This window comes from Cherax quadricarinatus, chromosome 5, assembly GCF_038502225.1.
Source record: "Cherax quadricarinatus isolate ZL_2023a chromosome 5, ASM3850222v1, whole genome shotgun sequence".
Classification (NCBI taxonomy): Eukaryota; Metazoa; Arthropoda; class Malacostraca; order Decapoda; family Parastacidae; genus Cherax; species Cherax quadricarinatus.
In genome coordinates, this window is record NC_091296.1 from 63,028,543 (window position 1) to 63,054,329 (window position 25,787).

The 25,787-nt window shown below is 37.8% G+C and overlaps 1 protein-coding gene across 16 annotated transcripts in view; it reads right to left on the minus strand.

Annotated features, from left to right (window-relative positions):
- The window catches only part of LOC128685077 (protein draper-like), a 1,011,482-nt gene that overhangs the window by 76,283 nt on the left and 909,412 nt on the right, over positions 1 to 25,787 (minus strand). For all 16 annotated transcript variants that reach the window (XM_070103144.1, XM_070103145.1, XM_070103128.1 and 13 more), the window contains 9 exons: positions 25,502 to 25,668; positions 24,401 to 24,529; positions 23,876 to 24,148; positions 23,141 to 23,347; positions 22,681 to 22,836; positions 21,161 to 21,337; positions 8,979 to 9,089; positions 6,354 to 6,507; positions 4,066 to 4,133 (listed from right to left, as the gene is read on the minus strand). In XM_070103144.1, coding sequence (XP_069959245.1) covers positions 4,066 to 4,133; positions 6,354 to 6,507; positions 8,979 to 9,089; positions 21,161 to 21,337; positions 22,681 to 22,836; positions 23,141 to 23,347; positions 23,876 to 24,148; positions 24,401 to 24,529; positions 25,502 to 25,668 — 1,442 coding nt within the window. The remainder of the gene's footprint in view (positions 1 to 4,065; positions 4,134 to 6,353; positions 6,508 to 8,978; positions 9,090 to 21,160; positions 21,338 to 22,680; positions 22,837 to 23,140; positions 23,348 to 23,875; positions 24,149 to 24,400; positions 24,530 to 25,501; positions 25,669 to 25,787) is intronic.

Consider the following 25,787-nt stretch of genomic DNA (forward strand, 5'->3'; position numbering starts at 1 on the left):
ATGCACCATCCCCCCAATGAAAAGCAGGGGTGTCACTAGCACGTTAAGAGACCATACAATAAGTGTCAGGGGCCCGAGACTGTTCAACTGCCTCCCAGCACACATAAGGGGGATTACCAACAGACCCCTGGCAGTCTTCAAGCTGGCACTGGACAAGCACCTAAAGTCAGTTCCTGATCAGCCGGGCTGTGGCTCGTACGTTGGTTTGCGTGCAGCCAGCAGCAACAGCCTGGTTGATCAGGCGCTGATCCACCAGGAGGCCTGGTCACAGACCGGGCCGCGGGGGCGTTGACCCCCGAAACTCTCTCCAGGTAAACTCCACCTGCTTTTAACATTTCTATCTTTATCCCATCAATCCCGGCTGCCTTACCCCCTTTCATTTTACCTACTGCCTCACGAACTTCCCCCACACTCACAACTGGCTCTTCGTCACTCCTACAAGATGTTATTCCTCCTTGTCCTATACACGAAATCACAGCTTCCCTATCTTCATCAACATTTAACAATTCCTCAAAATATTCCCTCCATCTTCCCAATACCTCTAACTCTCCATTTAATAACTCTCCTCTCCTATTTTTAACTGACAAATCCATTTGTTCTCTAGGCTTCCTTAACTTGTTAATCTCTGCCATTAATCAAATCCACCATTATATTAAAAAGAACTTTCCACATCAAAAAAAAAAAGACTGGGAGCTTATGCAAGCTAAAGACAAACCAACAACTCCCTGTTAGAAAACAGGTTAAGAAAGCAAATTAACTTTTTTTTTTTTTTTTTGGTTTAAATTCTCTCATTGTTTCTAACAAGTTTCTTTAGCTTTGCTATTAGTCATTAATTTGGGAACAAGCCTATTAATTTTTTAGTAACACTGGTCTATCTTTCGTAAATGTTAAATGCCAGCACTGGCTTACATGGACCAAGATCTGGAGCTTCCCACCACTTCCTTCTCTCTTTCTCCTCAAACTTAAGATAAGTAATTACAGAAAACCAAATAATGTTACAGTAAATAAACTTACAGTAAATAAATTAAGTGGAAGGAACAAGCATAAAGATAGGAAAGAAGGAAATACTTAAAATTACTACAGTACACAAGTCATTAAATCAAAATTGCAATATACAGTAGCAGTCGGTTTCCCCAAAAAATATCACAAAATGGTTCCCAGAGCTAAGAAATACGATTTTCAATAATCCGGAGATACTGAAAATGCACCTTCTGACTGATAATTAGAAGAGATTATCACACAAGATAAAAGAATACAGTAATATAAATAAAATGGTTACTATTTATAACACAGAACAAAGAGCCATAAGAGATACTGAAAGGACAACAAAATATTCTTTGCAAATGCAGTAGTAGACTGCTAAGATATCCAAGAACAAATCAAATTCACTTGACCAAAGGAATCACATACAATACAGATAAATGGTATGAAATACTGACAGTGGAAAAAGACAGGTGCAGTATACCGAGATTCTTTATTGAATACGTTTTGCTCACAGTGGGCTTGATCAAGCCCACTGTAGGCAAAGTGGGCAAAGTGCCATCAGTGGGCTTGATAAGCTCACTGATGGCAAATCAGTCAATAAAGAATTGCATCATACCATATTTGTGTATTTTTCCACATACAACACAAACAGGGTAACATTTTTAAAGCATGCTGATACAGCATTACATACAACACTGGTTAATGTAAAGAGACTAGGACTACGTCGGTAGTACCAATTTATTTTATAGTTCAGGTGAGGCACACAAGTCCACAGACTAACTTGAGGGTATGTTTAGAAAGCACAAAATGAGAGAACAAGTACAATATTTCCCAGAGTTTCACAGAATTACATGCGTTAAATGTTGACCGAGTCTCCAAATTCTATAACGTATCTGTTTAGCTTGCTTGTACTCCTGACAAGCAAGATAAAAGCATTAAATAAGTTAGATGAGCAATAAGTCCTGACAGAAGTAACATTATTAAAATAGGGATAGCACAGTACAGCCAAGAAAGCAAGGAATCTGCCTACTATCAGAATGCCTCATTACTCAAGAAACCAAATCTTAAAATAAGCAATACTAGATTTGTACACGGTATTGAAAACCCAGTGTATGATGTGAAACAGTAGAAACAGATTTTTAGGTTGTATGCAGACCATGACATTGAATGGTATGGTACTCTACAAATTGAAAAACGATACAATACATGGGGCTGCTAGCAATATTCTTGACAAAGTATCAGTAGTTATGTCGGCTTAGCAGCAATGCCATGCCTCTTTCTGGTCTTGTATTAATCGACAAGGTAAAGGAATGTCACAAACATGTCATCAATCATAAGAATGCTGCACTATATTCTCTCTTCTTCACCTCCTTTCTACCTCTAATAAAAGTTAAATCCTCTACAAAATTTGTAACTACTGTCCAAGGATTTAAAAGGGGACAAACAGCAACTTATGGTACAATATTTTTTCATTGTTTTGAAATTTGTATACTGTAGTTTTTATATTTTATTCTATAAATTCTTGGATCTACAAGAAAGGAAAATATACCAACTACAGTCTGTCATTTAGGTAATCCACCATAGTACATACCATAACTGGGAAAATTATGAAAGGGCACACAATTGAGAACTGCTTCAGAATAAATTATAAGTATAGCAATTATGTACTAGATATGTATTTATAGCTGTATGCTTTACTGTATATAAATACGTACTATGTCATTTTAATACAATGTAGTTAATATACTTACCTTGGCAAGGTGTCTGCCTCTATTTCCTAAATGCAGACCTTTAGCAAGTTGTTTTTTTTTTTTTTTTTTTTTTTTTTTTTTTTTTAACATGCCGGCCATATCCCACCGAGGCGGGGTGGCCCAAAAGGAAAAACGAAAGTTTCTCCTTTTACATTTAGTAATATATACACGAGAAGGGGGTTACTAGCCCCTTGCTCCTGGCATTTTAGTCGCCTCTTACAACACGCATGGCTTACGGAGGAAGAATTCTAGTCCACTTCCCCATGGAGGCAAGAGGAAATAAACAAGAACAAGAACTAGTAAGAAAATAAAAGAAAACCCAGCGGGGTGTGTATATACATGCTTGTACATGTAAGCGTAGTGTTACCTAAGTGTAAGTAGAAGTAGCAAGACGTACCTGAAACCTTGAGTGTTTGCGAGACAGAAAAATGGACACCAGCAATCCTACCATCATGTAAAACAATTACAGGCTTTCGTTTTACACTCACTTGGCAGGACGGTAGTACCTCCCTGGGCGGTTGCTGTCTACCAACCTACTACCTAGGACCTTTAGCAAGTGTTTAATCTAATTTAGACAAGAGGCCAAAACCCCAGGAAACTTTGTTCCTGGATTTTACTTTTTCCTGAAAAAGTACTCTCAGAGGGCTTGGCAAAAGCATAAATTTCCCAGCACTGTAAAGTATGGAATTGTGGTGTCCTAATGTGCTCTACTTTTTACTTATATAATACCCATTCAATGTAGCAAATTTTAGACCAAACCTTATATGAAATATTTATTCCATTATGGAAAAAGATTTCATTAACGTAAATTTTGTAAGTATTTAGGTTTGATTAAGAAGGCATAGTAGAAATTGAAGCTCAAACATTAAAAGTTGCTCGCAACTGTCAGGGTTCAAAGTTCAGAGTTTCTGAAGTCACTGACAACTGTCTAGGTAAATATATTTTCTATTCTTCAAATTCTTGGTTAATAAAGACTTTACTGTATTGCCTTGAATATCAAAATGGTATACAATACCGACAGGTTGGCAAATAAGACACACAGGCAACAGTTAGGCATTTTTATACCGAAACATTTGGCCTACACATTAGGCCAAACGTTTCCGTATAAAGATGCCTAACTGTTGCCGATGTGTCTTACCACTGTACTACCTTAAATATTCATTTAGCAGCACTTTTCTCAGTACAGCACTATAAACTAAACCAAAGACAACCCAGATCTCTCAGACATTTAAGACTGCTGAATACAAAGAAAAAACATACCATCAACATTTAAACATCCATGAAGTATGAATCATGAAGAAAGTTGAACCATAAAAGCATTATATCGTACCTGTGGCTGCAGGATCGGCAATGTACTGAACCACCGCTAACTCTCGCTTCAGTCTCATTAATCTGCGCCTGAAATAATAACCCATTAGTCTTGTGAAACTACACCTATAAACCACTAGAATAATACAGTAACAAACCAATAGCAGCTTATCATACTACTAATACAGCAAACAGTTTTCAACCAAGCAATGAGTAACCACTATTACACAATGGTCTTCAGCTTGAGGTACCGAACTAAGTGGAAAGTTTCTTGATCAAAGTAGTGACTTCGGCCAAGGAAAGGCTAAGTCGTTTAACAAATTAACAGTGCCATTTTTAAGGCTCTTTGTTAATGTGCTTTATCTTTTCTGGGAAGTGCATCCCCACACCATGAAAATGGGGGAATAGGTGGTGACTAGTGTAATACTGTATTAACCCTTTGAGGGTCAGTCCCATACTTGTACGCGTAAATTCTAGCACCTTCAAATCCAGTGGAAGAAAGCTGGCAAGCCTACATATGAAAGAATAGGTCAGCATGGTCAGTGTGTGCAGTATGAAAAAAATCCTGAAGTACACAGTGCATAATGAGAGAAAAAACTGACACTGTTTTTGGTTTAAAACAGTCGCGTGAAGATGTTACAGAAATAGTGATGATTTTGATTGGTTTCACGTTGACAAGTACCTTGAAATCGAACTCAAAGTAGCGAAAATGTTCGATTTTTGCCAATGTTCAAGAGTAAACAAATCATGCTGTGCGTCCAGTACACATCAACTGGCGAGTCTAATATTCCTTCACAAGTGCGCTGATATTATTTATACTGTTTTTACAATGATGCAGTAGTATACATAACGGTAAATCTTCTATATTTTGCGAGAATAAAAATTCAAAACGGAAAGCAAAAGTAATGTAAGAGGGGCCTGGAGATGTGACTAATGAACAGATAAAATGTTATTTTAGTGCCAGAAATGTCTGTCTGGTTTATTCTGGGCCCTATTTTGAAATTGGCACCTTTTGAAATTTGTGTGAAACTGGCCAAACTGCCAATTTCTGACCTCTTTACTGGGCAATTGAAATTGCTAAATGGGCAGTTTCTGGTACTCAATCGATAGAACAAATAGAGTTCTAGTGAAATAGCTACGATTTTCGTCAACTGGAACACTGCAGTTGGCTGAAAATAGGGCTCAAAGTGGGCAAAGTCGCCGATGCGTAAATATCGCCGCGATCTCTAACTTCACGAGACCATAATTCAGTAGGTATTCCATCAAATTTCATACTTTTGGTGTCATTATGATCGAAAAAAGATTCTGTTATTTCGTAAGAAAAACTAATTTATTTTTATTTATTTTTTTTTTAAATTTTTCGATCCTGAGAACAAGTTTGGGAGAGGGCCTCTCAACCCTCAAAGGGTTAATAATTACTACTAGTGCTACCATTACTAACACTACCACCACCACTAATAATACACCCTACAAAAACTACTAATACTATTAATACCACTACTACTAATAATACTAATGATAACACTAATAAATTATAATACTAATAAAACTAATATTTCATAAACTGGTGAAAACATCCTTTATTAGCACCATTGTTGCAGTCACAGTATTGTGCCATTTTGTTTTTAATACTGTTATATAGTCTTATATACCCCCACAACACACTCAATCTTAGTTTGTGACTATGGCCAAGGTATGGGTGGTTGCCAAGTGAACTTGTTTCTTAATATATCTAACTGAAGTGTGAAACTACTTTAAATAGGCACTTCCTAAGTGGGGGATGACCGTATTTAATACATTAGGTGCTTACTCAGATTAATTTAATTCTAATTTTGAAAGATTAATGTAGGATTATATAATTAAACAACTGATTATATGTATATTATAATCATCAGGGAGCACTAAACCCGTAGGATTATACAGTGCATGTGGGGGGAGGGATGGAAGGTATTCAGGCTCTATTCAGGGAACCAGAGCATAGATCCAATTCCCTAGATCAAGAGACCCTCACCAGCGACAAGCATCATCCTTTGAGGTGTTTAAGTAACTAAATTCTATAAAATAAGAGAATGCAATTTAACTATAGCATTCTGATTAAATTGTAAATTTATCCATTAACCAAGTTAATTTTAAGGATACCCAAAACACTCCATAAGGTAATTTAGTCATGTCATGTCTTATACTGTATTTCACTTTATAAAAATGAACTTTGATTTTTCAATGCCACTATGCATTAAAATGTATGATTAACTATTTATCATGTGTAAGGATAGTAATTAAATGATGTACAGGTAATACAGTCAAACTTACTTGTAGTAAATAGTAATAGCAATAACAATGGTGATAAGAATGATGGAAACAACAGCAACAATGAGACCAGCATTATTGGGTCCTGAGGGATTGGGTAAAACTGGATCTTGCTCCTTTATAATAGGACTTGTTATGGGAATATCACACATGTCACCTGAAAGTAGGTGAAATTTGTATAAAAATTATTTTTGTCCATAATATATTAATAAATAATGGTTTTGACCTCAATAGAGGATGAATGGCACTGAAACAGCAGTAGTTTATAATGCTTCACAGAACCTGAAATATTAGTCTATAGGGATATTATTCTATATGGACAAGACTAAACCATATAAAAAAACTCCATTCTCTTTGTCACTAGAATATTAAAGAAGCTGCAGTAAGGAAAGTTACTAGTAGTTCTTGAACATATACTGTATATTAAAAGACATTACCAAAATAAACAGCATGATACAGTACCAGCAAAACAGTCAAATCTGCCTAAAGAATCAAATCCTGGCCAAAACCCACAAAAGAGATCAAGACAGGTGCCTGCAATGAGAGGAATGACTTACAAAGAATGCTAGAACTAGGACTCGTGTCACTGGAGGAATATGGAACATACAAAATAATGCGGAGCATAAGGAAGACAAAGATGGGATCTTTGCCAGTGAAACAAGAAGTCACATATCAAAAAACATTTCAACATAAGTGGTAAATAAATGGAATGCGCTGAGCAACGACAGTGGAAGCAGACTCTACATAAGTTGGTATTATAAGTTTCACTCTTTATTCACTTGAAAATAGAGAGAAAAAGCTCGGTATTTGCAAAATCAATTACAATTACACACAAGGACATTAGAAACATTTAGTACTGGCATGCCTCTGGCAATACAGTGATGGAGTGAGTGATGAAAGTGTTGCTTTTCTGGGTCACTCTGCCTTGATGGGAAATGCCTTTAAAAACAAAATGGAAAGGTAAAGAAGTGGAATAATCTGAGCAATTACAGTAGATGTAGATGCCATAATAGAAATAAAAAAAAATGGAAATGACAGTGAATTAATGTCAGTTGGTAAAAAGTCAAAGTAGGACCAAGAATTGGAGATCTACTTGCATACTAAAATAGGTAGTTAAATAAAAAAAAAAAAACATTTAGTTGGGTCCCCAAAAAGCTTTGATAAAGCCCCCCCAGGAAAGATTAATAATGAAACTGCAAAACTTTCAAGGAATACATTTGGCTGTTTTGAGAAAAAATTAGAACAAGAGGAAGAACATTACCTCACAGAAGAATGTTATCAGAGTTACAAAGTGTTAGTACTGATAATTAAAAAATTATTGTTAGAATTAGTTGAAAAACTATACAAGGGTTTACTGATGATGCAGATATCCTGTGAGGACTTGGATAAGTTGAGCAGGTGCAGTGACAGATGGTTATTATGACTATAAATAAATTACCACTATGTAACATGAAGAGAAAAAAAAAAAAAAAAAAAAAAAAAAAAAAAAAAAAAGCAGCTACATGAACCAAGCCGAAAATCTTGGATGGTCTTTACATATATTTTTTTTTTTTTTTTTTTTTTTTTTTTTTTTTTTTTTTTGTCACCCTATCTTGGTGGGAAACAGCAGGTGTTATAAAGTGTAAATTTACTTAAAACTGAAACAGTAACTCAGAAAACCAGTTTAATCTGTGGAGTCATATTCTTACTTTTAATTCATGGTCAGCATTCAACCCACAGGAGTAACATGCAGTGCCACAGCAATGTGAGGCAATCAGATTCAATCCACTGAAAAGGAGAATATTTCCAATTCTTTGGCTCAAGAACAGTTTAACCCTTAAACTGTCCAAGCAGATCTACATTCACATGCGTAGTGCTCCAAAAGTACATCTACGTTTTTTTTACATATTTTCAAATACATGTATAACAAAAAAAAAAAAAAAAAAAAAAAAAAAAGTAGATCAAAGTTTTCAAATTTAAAAAAAAAAAAAAATTACTTTTTTTACATACTTTCAAATGTTGAAAAAATGTAGATCTATGTTTGGACAGTTTAAGGGTTAACATCAAGGTACCATGAAGGGATTTCACCTTATTTCATGCACCATGTCTGATGTGCTGCATCATTACCACATTCATAATTTTTTTTTATTTTTGTTAACCTATATTTATATATCTCCCAATTCCTCAAGGTACACATTAAGTTTCATAGTACACTGTTAAGTACTTGTGTACTGTATACTCACCTATATGTGGCTGTAAAGGTAGAAAAGAATCTTTCCTCCATAAGCCATGTATGTCTTAAGAGACATGCCTGGAGCAAGGGGCTAGTAACTTCTGTATAAATTACTAAATGTAAGAATAATAATTTTCTTTTTAGGTCACCCTGCCTTGGTGGAAGATGGCTGGTGCCTGCACTCTCAAGGAGGGGTTTGGGATATTTGATGCTTCAAGGTGCATCTCAAATGTCATATCTATGCGCTCTGGCAAGGCAGTGATAGTGTAAATGATGGTGAATGTTTCTTTTATGGGTCACCTTGCCTCAGTGTGTTGAAAAATACAAATAAATACAAATAACAGCAACAATCTTCTCATAGGACATAAAATCTCAAAGCTTAATACAGTTTCAGTGTCATAACATACAGCACATACCTTCAAAACCATATCTGCACTTGCAGCCTTCCACTGGATGACATATAAAATTGTCTGTACTACAGTTGCAAACGTTTAAACATTGACGCCCAAAGTAACCCTCCGGGCATGCTGAAACATAAAACCAAAATACAATACCAGAGTTAAGGCCTAAAACAGATGCAAAATTTGAATAAATCTTAATAATATTGTTCACCTTCTGGTATTGTACAACTGCAAATATAGCCTTAGAACCTGTCATGTATGGGTCAGTAGGCCTGCTGCAGTGTTCCTCCATGCTTATGCAAGACAGATTCCCACATTCATGTACTTTACATCCCTACAGACCATTTTTCCACAGGCCACATATACATGTGCCTGAAAATACTTTTAACTGGTTTCTGGAGATTTTTCCTTCTCCAGACAAGCTTAGCCTTAGGCTAAGCTTGTCTGGTGCTTGCCTGGTCACCCAGGCAGTTGCTGTTAGTAGCCCATTGGACCACAAATCCATCACAGCCTGGTTAGTCTGGCACTGACCCTTTTCCCTGCCAACCTGTTGGTTTCCCTATCATCCTAATAATTTCCTTATCAGACTAATATTTTCTCAACATTTCCTTACAGTCCTAATTATTTCCCTATAGGCCTATAGGGAAAATTATTTTCCCTATAGGACTAATAAGGAAATTATTATTTTCCCTATAGACCTACTTGGTAAGTGGCCTCCAGGCCTGATTACCAGAAACTATCAACCTCAAGTGGTGTTAGAAGGTACGAAGTGATCTGATTAAAATGTAATTTCCTTTAATTCAGCAGTATATTTGGCATCATATTTTCCCCAATTGGTGGCTTAATTGTCGAGTCTTGACTCGAGTGAAACCGATACAGGAGTCAAACTTCTATTACACACTGGAGAAATTACCTGGAGTTTACCTGGAGAGAGTTCCGGGGGTCAACGCCCCCGCGGCCCGGTCTGAGACCAGGCCTCCTGGTGGATCAGAGCCTGATCAACCAGGCTGTTGCTGCTGGCTGCACGCAAACCAACCTACGAGCCACAGCCCGGCTGATCCGGAACTGACTTTAGGTGCTTGTCCAGTGCCAGCTTGAAGACTGCCAGGGGTCTGTTGGTAATCCCCCTTATGTGTGCTGGGAGGCAGTTGAACAGTCTCGGGCCCCTGACACTTATTGTATGGTCTCTTAACGTGCTAGTGACACCCCTGCTTTTCATTGGGGGGATGGTGCATCGTCTGCCAAGTCTTTTGCTTTCGTAGTGGGTGATTTTCGTGTGCAAGTTCGGTACTAGTCCCTCTAGGATTTTCCAGGTGTATATAATCATGTATCTCTCCCTCCTGCGTTCCAGGGAATACAGGTTTAGGAACCTCAAGCGCTCCCAATAATTGAGGTGTTTTATCTCCGTTATGCGCGCCGTGAAAGTTCTCTGTACATTTTCTAGGTCGGCAATTTCACCTGCCTTGAAAGGTGCTGTTAGTGTGCAGCAATATTCCAGCCTAGATAGAACAAGTGACCTGAAGAGTGTCATCATGGGCTTGGCCTCCCTAGTTTTGAAGGTTCTCATTATCCATCCTGTCATTTTTCTAGCAGATGCGATTGATACAATGTTATGGTCCTTGAAGGTGAGATCCTCCGACATGATCACTCCCAGGTCTTTGACGTTGGTGTTTCGCTCTATTTTGTGGCCAGAATTTGTTTTGTACTCTGATGAAGATTTAATTTCCTCATGTTTACCATATCTGAGTAATTGAAATTTCTCATCGTTGAACTTCATATTGTTTTCTGCAGCCCACTGAAAGATTTGGTTGATGTCTGCCTGGAGCTTTGCAGTGTCTGCAATGGAAGACACTGTCATGCAGATTCGGGTGTCATCTGCAAAGGAAGACACGGTGCTGTGGCTGACATCCTTGTCTATGTCGGATATAAGGATGAGGAACAAGATGGGAGCGAGTACTGTCCCTTGTGGAACAGAGCTTTTCACAGTAGCTGCCTCGGACTTTACTCTGTTGACGACTACTCTCTGTGTTCTGTTAGTGAGGAAATTATAGATCCATCGACCGACTTTTCCTGTTATTCCTTTAGCACGCATTTTGTGCGCTATTACGCCATGGTCACACTTGTCGAAGGCTTTTGCAAAGTCTGTATATATTACATCTGCATTCTTTTTGTCTTCTAGTGCATTTAGGACCTTGTCGTAGTGGTCCAATAGTTGAGACAGACAGGAGCGACCTGTTCTAAACCCATGTTGCCCTGGGTTGTGTAACTGATGGGTTTCTAGATGCGTGGTGATCTTGCTTCTTAGGACCCTTTCAAAGATTTTTATGATATGGGATGTTAGTGCTATTGGTCTGTAGTTCTTTGCTGTTGCTTTACTGCCCCCTTTGTGGAGTGGGGCTATGTCTGTTGTTTTTAGTAACTGTGGGACGACCCCCGTGTCCATGCTCCCTCTCCATAGGATGGAAAAGGCTCGTGATAGGGGCTTCTTGCAGTTCTTAATGAACACAGAGTTCCATGAGTCTGGCCCTGGGGCAGAGTGCATGGGCATGTCATTTATCGCCTGTTCGAAGTCATTTGGCGTCAGGATAACATCGGATAGGCTTGTGTTAATCAAATTTTGTGGCTCTCTCATAAAAAATTCATTTTGATCTTCGACTCTCAGTCTGGTTAGCGGCTTGCTAAAAACTGAGTCATATTGGGACTTGAGTAGCTCACTCATTTCCTTGTTGTCATCTGTGTAGGACCCATCTTGTTTAAGTAGGGGCCCAATACTGGACGTTGTTCTCGATTTTGATTTGGCATAGGAGAAGAAATACTTTGGGTTTCTTTCGATTTCATTTATGGCTTTTAGTTCTTCCCGCGATTCCTGACTCCTAAAGGATTCTTTTAGCTTAAGTTCGATGCTTGCTATTTCTCTGACCAGTGTCTCCCTACGCATTTCAGATATATTGACCTCTTTTAGCCGCTCTGTTATTCTTTTCCGTCGCCTGTAAAGGGAGCGCCTGTCTCTTTCTGTTTTACATCTACTCCTCCTTTTTCTTAGAGGAATAAGCCTTGTGCATACATCGAGTGCTACCGAGTTAATCTGTTCTAGGCATAAGTTGGGGTCTGTGTTGCTTAGTATATCTTCCCAGCTTATATCGGTTAGGACTTGGTTTACTTGGTCCCACTTTATGTTTTTGTTATTGAAGTTGAATTTGGTGAATGCTCCCTCGTGACTAATCTCATTATGTCGGTCTGGGGCTCCGCGCATACATGACTGAACCTCAATTATGTTGTGATCTGAGTATATTGTTTTTGATATGGTGATATTTCTTATCAGATCATCATTGTTAGTGAAGATGAGGTCTAGTGTATTCTCCAGTCTAGTAGGCTCCATTATTTGCTGGTTTAAATTGAATTTTGTGCAGAGATTTAAAAGCTCGCGTGAGTGTGAGTTTTCATCAGAGCTGCCTCCTGGTGTTATTACTGCAACAATATTATTTGCTATATTCCTCCATTTTAGGTGCCTTAAGTTGAAATCCCCCAGGAGCAAGATGTTGGGTGCAGGAGCTGGAAGGTTTTCCAGACAGTGGTCAATTTTTAACAGCTGTTCCTGGAATTGCTGGGATGTTGCATCCGGAGGCTTGTAGACTATCACAATGACTAGGTTTTGGTTCTCGACCTTTACTGCTAAAACTTCCACTACAGCACTCGCAGCGGCAGCGGCAGCAACGGTATCCTACCAGCTCTTCTTTCTCAAAAAAACATCGCCCATCAAAACTTGTGATGGCCTAAGTGAAAGTTCAACTACATGAACCCACGTAGACCACAACATGACCCAAGAATACTAAGAATGTAACCCAAATCTTGACAAAATTAGAAGATCTAAGGAAGACAGCCCTGCTAACCCAAACACTGCCTCCGCTGCCAGACAACCACTTAACCCAAGCTCCGAGAAAACAAGCCTTCTCCTCCATTGCTACACAGTATCTACTTCAGTGATACTATGAAAGGATATCGCAGAAGACACAACACCAGTAATAAAAGAATAACAGCAAGGACCCTAGAACTCAACTTGTCTACCCAGCAGGACGCCAGAGTATCATCAACCCCTCTCTCCGCCGCCACCCAAGGAACAACAACAACAACAACAAACATGGCTGACTCCCCCTCCAACTCCACTCCCTTCAAAGGATTCATCCATGATAACTCAGGTACGATTATTCCTGACAATATCAAGGACTACATCGTTGCTCTAGAAAATGAAATCAAAGATATCAAAGCAGCACTCGAGCGACGAGATTCCAAGATAACCAACCTCGAGAATAAGATCCAAAACCTTGAAGAGAAGATTACATCGGGAAGTGTTGATACAGAAAATACTCTAAAAGCAGCTATAGCCAGTCACACTGAACAAATAACAACAATAAATATGAAGGTTGAAGAAGCAATCAAGGACTGGAATCTGAACATGCACACTCGACTAAATGAATACCTTGATTTCCAAGACGACAAAACTGAACAAGATAAGTTGTCTGATGCAGTTATAATAAACAGTCCACACATTCCTAGTGACATAACACAAGCTCAGTGCAAAGAAACTGCTATCAGGATAATACAGAACCACGTACAAGTCATCGTGCAAAACAATGAAATCAAAGAAACACGTTTGTTAGGAAAACCAGGAAGTAAACACAGTATAATGATCCGACTTCATTCATACGATAAAAGAAAGGACCTAATTAAATCAGCAATTACAATGAAAAATGGAGTGTACATAAATGAGTGTCTAACAAAAAAACGTCAAAACCTTCTGTTCAGGCTGAGAAAACTTAAACAGGAAAACAAAATACATCAGTGTTTCACGCGAGATGGGAAAATACTAGTAAGGAAAACATCAACAGGACAACAATATACCATCTCAAACGAACATGATTTCTCTACCTTCCTTAGAAAAGCTGACATTTCTGTAACAGATTAAATAAGTGCCCTTAATACATATATACGTGTGGTGCATATAGTGTACGTTACTATCATATTGTACATTATTATTTTTATTATTTTTCATCACTAGCTAATGCCAACTACCTCCAATACTCTATAACTTTCTTACTGCTATTAATTGCTCATAATTTTAAATTAAAAGTCAAATCTTACTCCAAATTAATAATATTCATTTTTTCTTACCTGTCCATTTAATTTTGTTTATCACTACTTGTTTTTTTAGTCACTTTACATTGTATATTCAATTAGTGTATATTCCAATTACTTTTTTGCAAGTACCAAAACTATCTTTTGCTAGCTAGTACCAACTACCTCATTTTTTTTACTTTTATTGTGCAATAAACTGCTCAATTTATCTAATATTACAAATCAGATCTTACTCCTAAACCAATATTATTTCATAGTGACCATCTGTCCATTTAACTTTGTTTACCATTACTTAATTTTAGTCCCTTATATATTTTCTCCTTTATTTTAGCTTTATATAACTACCCTAGCTTATACATTCACAATTGTTAAAATAATCAAGGTGCTATTCTCAGGTGCTAAAGTAGAACAAGTTCACAATTTTGCATTATATTCCAAAGCTCATTTATTTTATAGTACTACCTACTATCATATTCCCAAGCTCCATTATTTGATCATCACTTTATTTGTACTAGTCCCTTTTATATTGTCTCCTTTATTTTAGCTTAAAAAAAAAAAAAAAAAAAAAAAAAAAAAAAAAAAAAAAAAAACTACCTTAGCTCATTATTTTACATTTGTTAAATAATTCAGGTGCTATTTTTTAGCTTAAGACTATTTACTTTGTTTTATACTTAATTCTAACTATAGATTCACTACAAATCTTATGATTACAAGCATTGATCCAGATACCAACCTCTTATTTAATGACTTAAATGAATCAAACAGTTACTGTAATTACTACACTGCAGAACAATCAAAGGCACTTCTCAGTGCCAACAACAACATAACTATCTTTAACTACAATATCAGATCTTTAAGCAAGCATTACGATGACCTCATAGCATTACTAAATTCCTTACATGCCAATATGTCCATCATTACACTAACTGAAACCTGGCTAAAGCCTGATACTACAGATGTCTATACCATTCCTGGTTACACAGCCATACACAACTGTAGGCCAGACCAACAAGGGGGTGGCACAGCCATATACTACTCAGACCAACTAGAATGTATCACTAATACTTGCACAAGAGATGAACATGGGGAATATATAATAGCCAAATTCAAATCCAAATACCTACGAAAACCTCTCACATTGATAAACATCTACAGAGTTCCACAGTCAAACATTAGCCAATTTAGTCAAAACCTAGGAAGTATGATAACTGATGCACGCATGAACAAAGATCACTTACTACTCTCAGGTGACTTCAATATAAATCTCCTGCAAGACCAGGACCCACACGTTACTGAATTCACAAACACAATGAGTAACTGTATGTTGCTACCAACAGTAACAAAACCTACAAGAGTTACAGAGACTAGTGTTTCCCTACTTGACCACATCTGGACCAACACCATATCCCCTTTAAAATCAGGCATAATTACAGATAATACCACAGACCACTACCCTACTTTCCTCATAACAACTCTTGGTAAATTACCCCAAGACACTACTAAAGTCACCTTCAGACTTCACAATGAGGCAGCCATTAATAACTTCACAACAGCATTAGCAAACATTGATTGGCACACTGAGCTAGAAATCAATACAGATATTGACGAATGTATTAATAATTTTCTAAAAAAGACTCAATACCTCTATAACAAGCACTGCCCTAAAAAAACTAAGCAGATGACAGCTAAGAGACTGAACAGTCCCTGGCTAACACCCAGCATTCTCAAATCCATAAATACAAAACACCAATATGAAAAACAGTACAGAATGGGTCACATAACCAGAGACCAAACAAAACGTTACTCGTCAATCCTAACCAGCCTGATAAGAAGGGCAAAAAAATTGTATTATGAGAACAGATTATCCAACTTACGAGGTGATATAAAAAAGACCTGGAAAACCCTATCAGAAATTCTGGGAACAAAAAAGATATCACGAAATAGCGAAATAAAATTAGCAAAATCAGATGAACCCCAACTCCCACCAACAGAAACAGCAAACAGACTCAATGATTTCTTCTCCACTATAGGACAAAACCTTGCCAATAAAATCCCAAGCTCAGATACCCCACCAAATGACTACCTCACCGGCAACTACCCGAACACACTGTTCCTAGCTCCGACTAACCCATACGAAGTCTCCCTTATTATCAACGCACTAAAAAACAAGGCAGGAGATTTAAATACCTTACCACCCTTTATATACAAAAAAGTGTCACAAGTGCTATCACCAATCATTGCAACACTCTTTAACAAATCCATTGAATCCTCCACCTTCCCTACAGTACTCAAAATAGCAAGGGTCACCCCGATCCACAAAGGAGGAGACCAAACAGAGTTGAATAACTATAGGCCAATATCCAACTTACACCCTCTCTCAAAAATCTTCGAAAAATTAATTCATAAACGAATCTACTCCTACCTTATCTCCCAAAACATACTCAACCCCTGCCAATTTGGATTCAGGCCTAATAAAAATACTAATGATGCTATTATACACATGCTAGAACATATATACACTGCAATAGAGAAAAAAGAAGTCCCACTGGGGATCTTCATTGACTTACGTAAAGCTTTTGATACAGTTGACCATGACTTGCTCCACGTAAAATTATCACACTATGGTATAAGAGGGCACTCCCTCAACTACCTCAAGTCATACCTCAGCAACAGAAGCCAATATGTGTACGCAAATGGGGCAAACTCTTCTGCACAACCAATTACAGTTGGTGTCCCACAGGGAAGTGTCCTTGGCCCTCTTCTCTTTCTCCTATACATAAATGACCTACCAAATGCTTCTCAATTACTCAAACCCACACTATTTGCTGATGACACAACATACGTCTTCTCCCACCCGAGCCCAGTCACGCTAGCCAATACTGTAAATACCGAATTACAGAAAATATCTACCTGGATGAGTACTAACAAACTTACACTAAACATTGACAAAACCTACTTCATTCAGTTTGGTAACAGAGCTACAGATGTCCCTCTTAACATAATGATAAACGGATCACCTATCACAAAGCTAACAGAGGGAAAATTCTTAGGAATCCACCTTGATAATAGACTCAAATTTCATACACATATACAACAAATTTCTAAGAAAATTTCCAAGACTGTAGGCATACTATCGAAGATACGGTACTATGCTCCACAGTCAGCCCTCCTGGCCCTATATCACTCTCTTATTTACCCCTATCTCACCTATGGAATTTGTGCATGGGGCTCAACAACAAGTAACCATCTCAGACCACTAATTACCCAACAAAAGGCTGCAGTTAGAATGATAACAAATTCTCACTACAGGCAGCACACTCCACCAATATTCAATACACTCAACCTACTCACCATACAAAACATCCATACTTATTACTGCACCTATTACATACATAGAACACTCAACTCTGATATTAACCCTCCCCTCAAACATCTCCTTGCCAACCTCAACAGAACACATGACCATAACACAAGGCACAGATCACTCTTTGATATTCCTCGTGTCCATCTCACGCTATGCAAAAACTCAATGCACATAAAAGGCCCTAAAATCTGGAATTCATTACCTGTAAATATAAAAGAAACACTACCTGTTTATAAATTCAAGTCTCTTCTCAAAGATCACTTACTCACCCAAAACCAAATAAATACTGAATAACTGAACCTTATAAATTGTATATCTTAAATGTTTCTCACAATTATATCACATAAATGTTAAACCTAAAACCCAATCTAACTTTATTATTTTTTAAATTCACTACCTAACAGAATACTCCATTCTACTGAATTTACAACAATGCATGCAACCATATGACCTGTCTTTGTAATACTCACTTGTGCTTTATAGTAATCAGTTTACATTAATGTTTTTCACTGATTTCATCATTGCTTAGTTAATCTTAAGTTAATTTTAAGCCAGCCCGTAATGCTATGCATAGTATAAGTGGCTTTGGCATGCTGCTCTTATCTGTATTTTTTTTTGTACCTCTGTAAGTGTGCTCAAATTATAAATAAATAAATAAATAAAAAAAAAAAAAAAATTTGGAGTGGAGGCCATCGACTGTGGTTCCACTCCAGGAATGACTGGATTTGGTGTACGATTTCTGCCATTTCCTGCCAGTTTTTTTTCCTTCCTGGCACTAAAAAACCTCTCCCTCTTGAGTGGCTGTGGCTACCCAGGTTTTCCCATGGCCTGGATGTTTTGTATCTTTTTGTCCCCTTTAGATGGTATGCCTGGCAATTTAAGTTATAGCACAGTCTTTCCTGTACTGAAGAGGTACACAGTTCAGGGTGAAAAAGCTTACAGGAAGGGAGTTTGCATTTTCCTGTTGTCATATGGGCATGGCATTTCCTAGGGTGGTCATAGTTGCACGTCCCATCTGTTTTTCCAGATTTCCCATGCCAGCAGATACCGAGTGCATAGTATGTGCACAGGCTTGGTTTCCGTTTGCCTTGGGTTTCTGTGACTGTATTCCCTGTTGGTGCATGTTTCCCTGTCTTACTTCTATCCTCCCTAGCACCAACAATGGAGCTCCCACCATTTGTTTTTGGTAATATATCCTCACTATTGCTAGTGGAGTCCTCTTGTTTGCTATTTCCTGCGGTATTTCTAGTTTGCAATATTGGTTTTATCTTATCTTTGACTACACTTGTTTCCCTACTATGGCTCCTGTCCCCTATGCGGTCATTCATATGTATTCCTTCCTGCGTATAATTCCCGACTACCTGGACAAAATCTCCAGCTTCACCATTACTGTCTCCCAGGACAGCATCTCCAGCTTCCCCATTACTGTCTCCCAGGACAGCATCTCCAGCTTCACCATTACTGTCTCCCAGGACAGCACCTCCAGCTTCACCATTACTGTCTCCCAGGACAGCACCTCCAGCTTCCCCATTTCTGTCTCCCAGGACAGCACTATCAGCCCCCCATTTACTGACTACCAGGACATCATCTCCAGCCTTACAGTTTCTGACTACATGGCCAGTATCAAGGGCAGTACCATTCAGCCCGGACTTTTTATGTTCCCATCTGTTGTAGAAAGCTTCCAGGTTTTCTATGAAAGCAGCTTTGATGTTGACCTCTTTTAATACCCTTGTGATTTTAGTCCACAGATTTATCTCATTTGGGCATACCCAAAAACACTTCCCTGTTTTAATACTGCTTGTAGCTAGTTCTTGGATATCTGCACAAGGGGCGTGACACCAATTTCCACAGAAATGACAATTTATGCATGTGGAAGCCCGTTTGTTTGACTGACCACAGACTACACACAGCTTCATAATGATTTGAATGGTTTATTTACTGCAATTCTACTAGCAACCTCTTGAATATTCTATTAATAACCTGCTAGGTGGTGCACAACGAAACCGTTTGAAACCAGTCCAGGGTTCGGACCAGTCAAGGGTTCGGACCAGTCTATCTGATCTGATCAGTGGGTCACTTATTTAAACCATACTGGTCGGTGATTTGAGCTAACACATGAAGGATCTACTGGAAATTATCTACCCGAGTAATATGTGATTTGATTGATACAAAAGTATAACTTGCGTGTTGAAGAGCCGGTGACTGCTGGCACTCCTACAATGACGAACGGTCGAGCCTCCACCTTTGTTTATCAATCGCTGTATCTAGCTTCTCTATTTTTTTTTTTTTTTTTCCGTCTCCACCACAATAAATGCTATATTATCACTATAGTTGACTGGTGCAAATTTTGGAGGAAGGGCGCTTTTTCTGTAGTAATAATTGCTTCTCGTTGTGTATATTGCGACCGCTGGTAACTACAGGTTATATGAAATTCACAGTAACGTCTGGTATTTCAAGAAAAAGAAACTAATGAAAGTCACTCCACTTCACTAAGTACCATTATAATACTGGTTAGTTGCTACTACAACACTGTATTCTGCTATTCACTGGTATCACTAGATTATATGCGAGTACACTAGCAGGCCAGGAAGATTATTAAAAACAGCTGACCTGTGGTAAGTTTCTGGCGACTTCTGGCACCTGCCTCTATAGGCTTATCACTTCATTTACAAATTCACCTGTTTTCAAATGACACTTTAGCCTTTATCATCAATATACTAGGGAGCCACTGTAGTATACACTATACACTATGTATACTCAATGCTTTCAGGGAGACTTTCTTTCCTCTGACACAAAGTTCAATATTATTATTTTTCCACACGGGACAGGCCTATGATTCCCCTCTGGCAGTAAACTCTGCTAGGAAGTGCACACTAATTCTCCTTTTTTTACTCAGTATATAATGTTTTCCGCCCAAGATTGGTTCCAGGCGCTAGAGGGATGTATCGTATAGGATTGATGACACAAATTAAAGTTCTAGCACGTAAGAGCGACCGTGAAAACACCAGAAAAACCGGGAGCACAACGAGGCACGCTGACACGTTATCGGCGTCAAGCAAAATAGCAGGAGAGTCTAGATTACTTATCTAGATCACTTCAACCGTTACAAGAGGGTTACAAAGCTGAAAATTCACAGTGCATTACATTAATATGTCTCGTACAGAAACTACTTAAAGCAATTTTATAAAGATTTATTTGTATACCAAATAAAATCCACCTCAATAAAAATAAAGTATTAATTTTGAGAACTAGTAGGCAGCAGCTTACAAATAAAAGTTTACACACTCCAGATCTATCCCGAAGGAATCCCTCATTCCAAATTATCCTAAATGGTCGAGAGCTATAATAACAAAAAGATCAAATTTCATTGAACTTTATATACCTTTCCAGGATGCATTTTTAACCAAAACTACCTAGTGTATTACTTAATATTAGAATCCATATGTGGCAAGTTTGATGTAGTCTCAGTTATTCATTGTGGTTATATTAGAGACAAATCTTCAAAGCATGTGAATAAGGTATCATTCACATGCAAAATTTAATACATTTCTTTTAAATTGTTTTAGATATAGCTAACAAAATAAACTTTGGTAAAACACTTGAAATGTTAAAGAATCTCTCTACAGGAATACATGAAGAGATAACCAAAGGCATTAAATTACATTTATCAGTTTCTATATGCATAAACCATTACACTCACTTTGTGTGCATCCAGGGCCCATCCATCCTGGTTTACATTCGCAAAAACCATCATTGCCACGACACGAGGCATGATTACGGCAGTGACATGTCTGAAGGCAGTTATAACCGAAGGTTCCTGGAGGGCACGGATGTGAACAGTCTGCACCTCTCCAGCCCGGCAAACACAGGCACTCCCCTACAATAAAAAAAATTACATCTGTAATGCAGTAATACACTGCTATTACAACAGAATTTATTTCATTAATATAATCTAAAACCATTTATTAAGAATCATTTGTAGTCAATATTCAATGTATGTAATAGGTCATTAAATGAGTTATTCTTTTGATCTGTATTTTACAATAAATTCAGTAGTTTTTTTCCAGCACTTACATAGAAAAACTAACAATGACCATAATTCAGAACACTGAAGCCATAGCCAAATTAAAAGTGGACAATTAAGTCTTAGACAAGTGTCTAAAACCCACTCTTATGAAGAAAACTTTTCCCCACTTATAAATACTAACCTACTTGTCTGTGTCTGTCCCTGGTACTCTGCCAATCCTTGGGCTTCCCCCCCCCCCTCCCAATGTGCATAAAAGAAAGTGCCAACCACTCCTGCACTACCACCACCTACTTTCAGCATTTCAGTGTAAATTCCTCCCTGCTGCTGCTCCCACATTTGACATGTGTGAGCAGTTAGCTAACATGCCTGTCTAAGGATAAGCAAAGAGAGGATCAAGCCTTAGCCCTGTAATGAGTGATGTGAATGTTCAATGCTCTTCATAAAGTACAACATTTTACCACTTCCCATTCTCTGATTCCCTCATTTCTCTCTCGGCAATTTTAATGTTATTTTCTTTCTTAGCAGAATTCAACTTAACAGGGTACAAGTACTTAATCAGCACCTCAGCTTATTTCACAGCTAATCCCTAGTTTCAGTTTACCACCCACAAGGATGCAAATTACTGATAACAGTTGGATGAGTCTTGTAGCTCAGTTGTAATGTTTCCTCCTACTTCTACTACTGCTACTACTACTACGTTGTACATTGCTTATTTACCACTAGGCAAACAGGTGCAAGATTTGTCCAAGTGTCATGCAGTGCCAGGGAATCACAATGAGTTTTTCAGACAGAGGCACACAACACCAACCACTGACCTACAGGTAACTCATGGCTACCTCTAAGATTCCTCCATTTGTTTCATTAGTACTTTCATTTCTATGTCTAGCAAAAATGATTGTTAAAGGATTACTCATTTCCTCTTACTTACATTTCTTACCCACTCCTTTAACCTCTTTCCTTGTGAGAACATTCTACTTTTCTCTCACTGAGCTGTACATTTACATATAGATTATAGTTTAATTTACATGCAATCTTAAGGTTATTTACCTGATAGGAAACAAAATACTTTCATTTTGCATATAGCCAGTTTGTGTGGGAGGGGTGGGGGGATGACAGATTTATTCAGCCACCAAGAGATAACATTTAAAATAACACATATATAGCCTATATAGCTCGAGAATCTACTGTTATACCCGTTTCGTGTTGGCATTCAGCACCATTTCGACATCTACATTCATTGGCACAGTCAAATCCCCAGGAGCCCAAGGAGCATGTGCGGTCACATCGAGGACCTCGCCAACCAGCTGCACAAACACATGCCCCTGATTGTGGATGACATGTGCCATTTCCTGAAAATATAAGATCACTTTAGTTTTGTCAAATTCCAAATACAGTATTCCACGTTTTAATTATACTGTTCGCAATTTATAAAACAATTGTTGCAAATCACATATACCTAGGTAATTTTAAACTTCATGCAGAATTTATTCATGTAGAAATGGGTCTAAAGTAGCACAGTACGGTAATAACTCGGGCACGATACTCCAAGGCGTTTCAAGACTTGCTCATGAGTAGACAGTCTTAACAAGTGCAACTCATTAGTAATTTTACTGCACAAGAGCAATAATAGCTCCTAGTTTTCTTTATACTCACCATGAACACATGTTGGGCAGTCCTGGTTGCAATTCACTCCATACTTGCCAGGTCTGCAAGGTGTGTTGCAGTCAGCACCATGCCACCCTCGCTCACATATGCACTTTCCTGTCAGAATGTTGCACGATCCATTGTTCTTGCAATCACATTTTTTTGTACAAGATTCTCCATAATATCCACGAGGACATTGAGACTCACAACTTACACCTGTCAAAAAGATACAAAATTATCAAATCACTGATGAAATTTACATAAAACACTAATAAGATTAATACAGGGAGGGAGGCAGCTAAGAATGGCAGCAAATGTAGCTACACTGTGAATAATTATGACAAATTCATGCAAGCAGCATTTAACTTGTATCCCACTCTCTCCTGTACACCACTACTGTGAAAATCCTACTTCAAGTTAAATGTACAGTATGAATACAAGCAGAAGTTTACAAGATTTACCAGTCATGTGTTCACGAGACAAAGCATAGCAACAATTCAGCCAGTGCAAAATATTAAATATTAAACAGGGTTCCATTTCACATCCATATAACAGGGTGATAGTCCTCCAATGAATAGTTACTACACAGGATGGTTGTGGATGTTGAACTTCAAAGCATCACTGAAAGTGTTATGACTGTGCTCTCCTGGGAAGACAGTTAAGGAATGAGTCAGAAAGAATGTGTTTTTCTTTTTTAGACTTGGTGGGAAATAGAAGTTTAAAAAATTAAACAATTTCCTTTACCTCTAAAACCAGGTTTGCATATACATCTGCCAGATTCTGGATCACAGCCTTCAACATTTGGGCCAACGCAGGCACAGAAATTAACACAGGCCATGCCATGGTAGCCCTGATCACAAGTCTTCTCACATTTGTCCCCAAAATGTCCTGGGCCACATGTACACTTGCCAGATATTGGATTACATGATCCATTGTTCTGACAATCACATATCTTGGTACAGTTACCTCCATAGAAGTCCAGTAGGCAAGTGAGGGAACACTGCTGACCCTCCCAACCTAGAAATTTAAGTTAGAAAAAATAATCTTGCTTCATTAATAACACAAAAATTTCAGAAATTGAGATGTTAAAATTTATACAAAAATGAAAACTAACACCATTTTATGGCGCAAAAAAAAATTGTGCAGTGTGTATTTAATCACCAAGTTCTTTAATGTTATCTGGGCACTAAACAGGATATTCATAATTATAATTGTGGGGAGTATTGAAAAGGAAAACAATATTTTAACATTTTCTCTCTATACACTTACCCGGTCTACATATGCACTTGCCAGATTCATGTGAACAGCCAAGTGAGTTTTTGCAGCGACACTCCAATTCACAGTTCTGGCCATACCTGTTTTGTGGGCAGTGTTTTCCACATTGCTCCCCATGGTACCCTGAAAATTGACAAAACTTCTACTGAATATATAACAAACAAAATAAAGCACAAAAAAAAAAAATCACTAAAAATAACTACTAGCACATTGAAATATGATTAAGTCAAGATGGCTTAATTATCTTTTGTATCTTAATCTTCCTTGAGGATAATTATTTTTTTTTTCCAACACTGGCCATCTCCCACCTAGGCAGGCTGACAATAAAATTGTTTTCTTCATTTTGCATTTTCGTTACTTTTTACGATACACATTCTTCTCCACTTCCACTACTTGTGCAACACTATTAAATAAAAAGGCACATATGACTGGAGCAATACACAAATAACCCACACATACAAGAAAAGAAACCTATGTGTAGGTTATTTATGTATTATAACATTATCAAAAGTGCATCATTAGAAACAAAAGGAGGAAGTTGCAGTAACTTAAACAAACCAGCACTCCATGAAGGAGAAGCTATGAGAGCTGATGATCATGTTAATTATTTAACTGATGCAAGAATCTTGTGGTAAAGTTGGAAAGCAGTTACAGAGTAAGTCAACCTAAGAAGTACAGTACTTCGTAGGTGCCAGTACTGCCTTTTGAAGATGTTTCACCAATCACAGATGGTGTACTGCATTTATGGAAGAACTCTTCAGTTCTAAATTTATACACAGAAATATGATAACCTCACATAAGATCATAAAGGAATACAAGATACTGTATGTATTGATTTCTTGGTACCACTAACAGAAAACAAGAGGCCTCAGTTAAAAAAAAAAAAAAAGATATTAGGTTTCCTCTTTTCATAAAATGCATGGTAAAATACTGTGACAAGACCAAAGAGGAAATAGTAAGTGTGACCTGACAATCACTAAGATTTATATAGAAATGTGGCAGACTAAACACTGAAGATTGAATACCCTGAGATTTAAATGTTGTTAATGGATCAACAAATTTGCATATGCAGAGAGAATAGAGTATTTATCTTACCTGGAGCACATATGCAGGATCCATTAATTGGATCGCAAAATGCCCCATTTTTACACTGGCAGCTTTTGGCACACTTCTCTCCATACTTGTAAAACGGACATGCTCGGGTACATGTTTCCCCAGCCCAACCTGCCTTACACTCACAAACTCCAGACCAGGGGTGACATCTGAAATACAGGAAAGACTTAAGAAATGAATTAAAGCCATTATCAGTGTATAAACCTATTAAGAAAAATACAAAACTACAGGCTCTCCTCACTTAACAATGGAGTTTCATTCCTAAGCC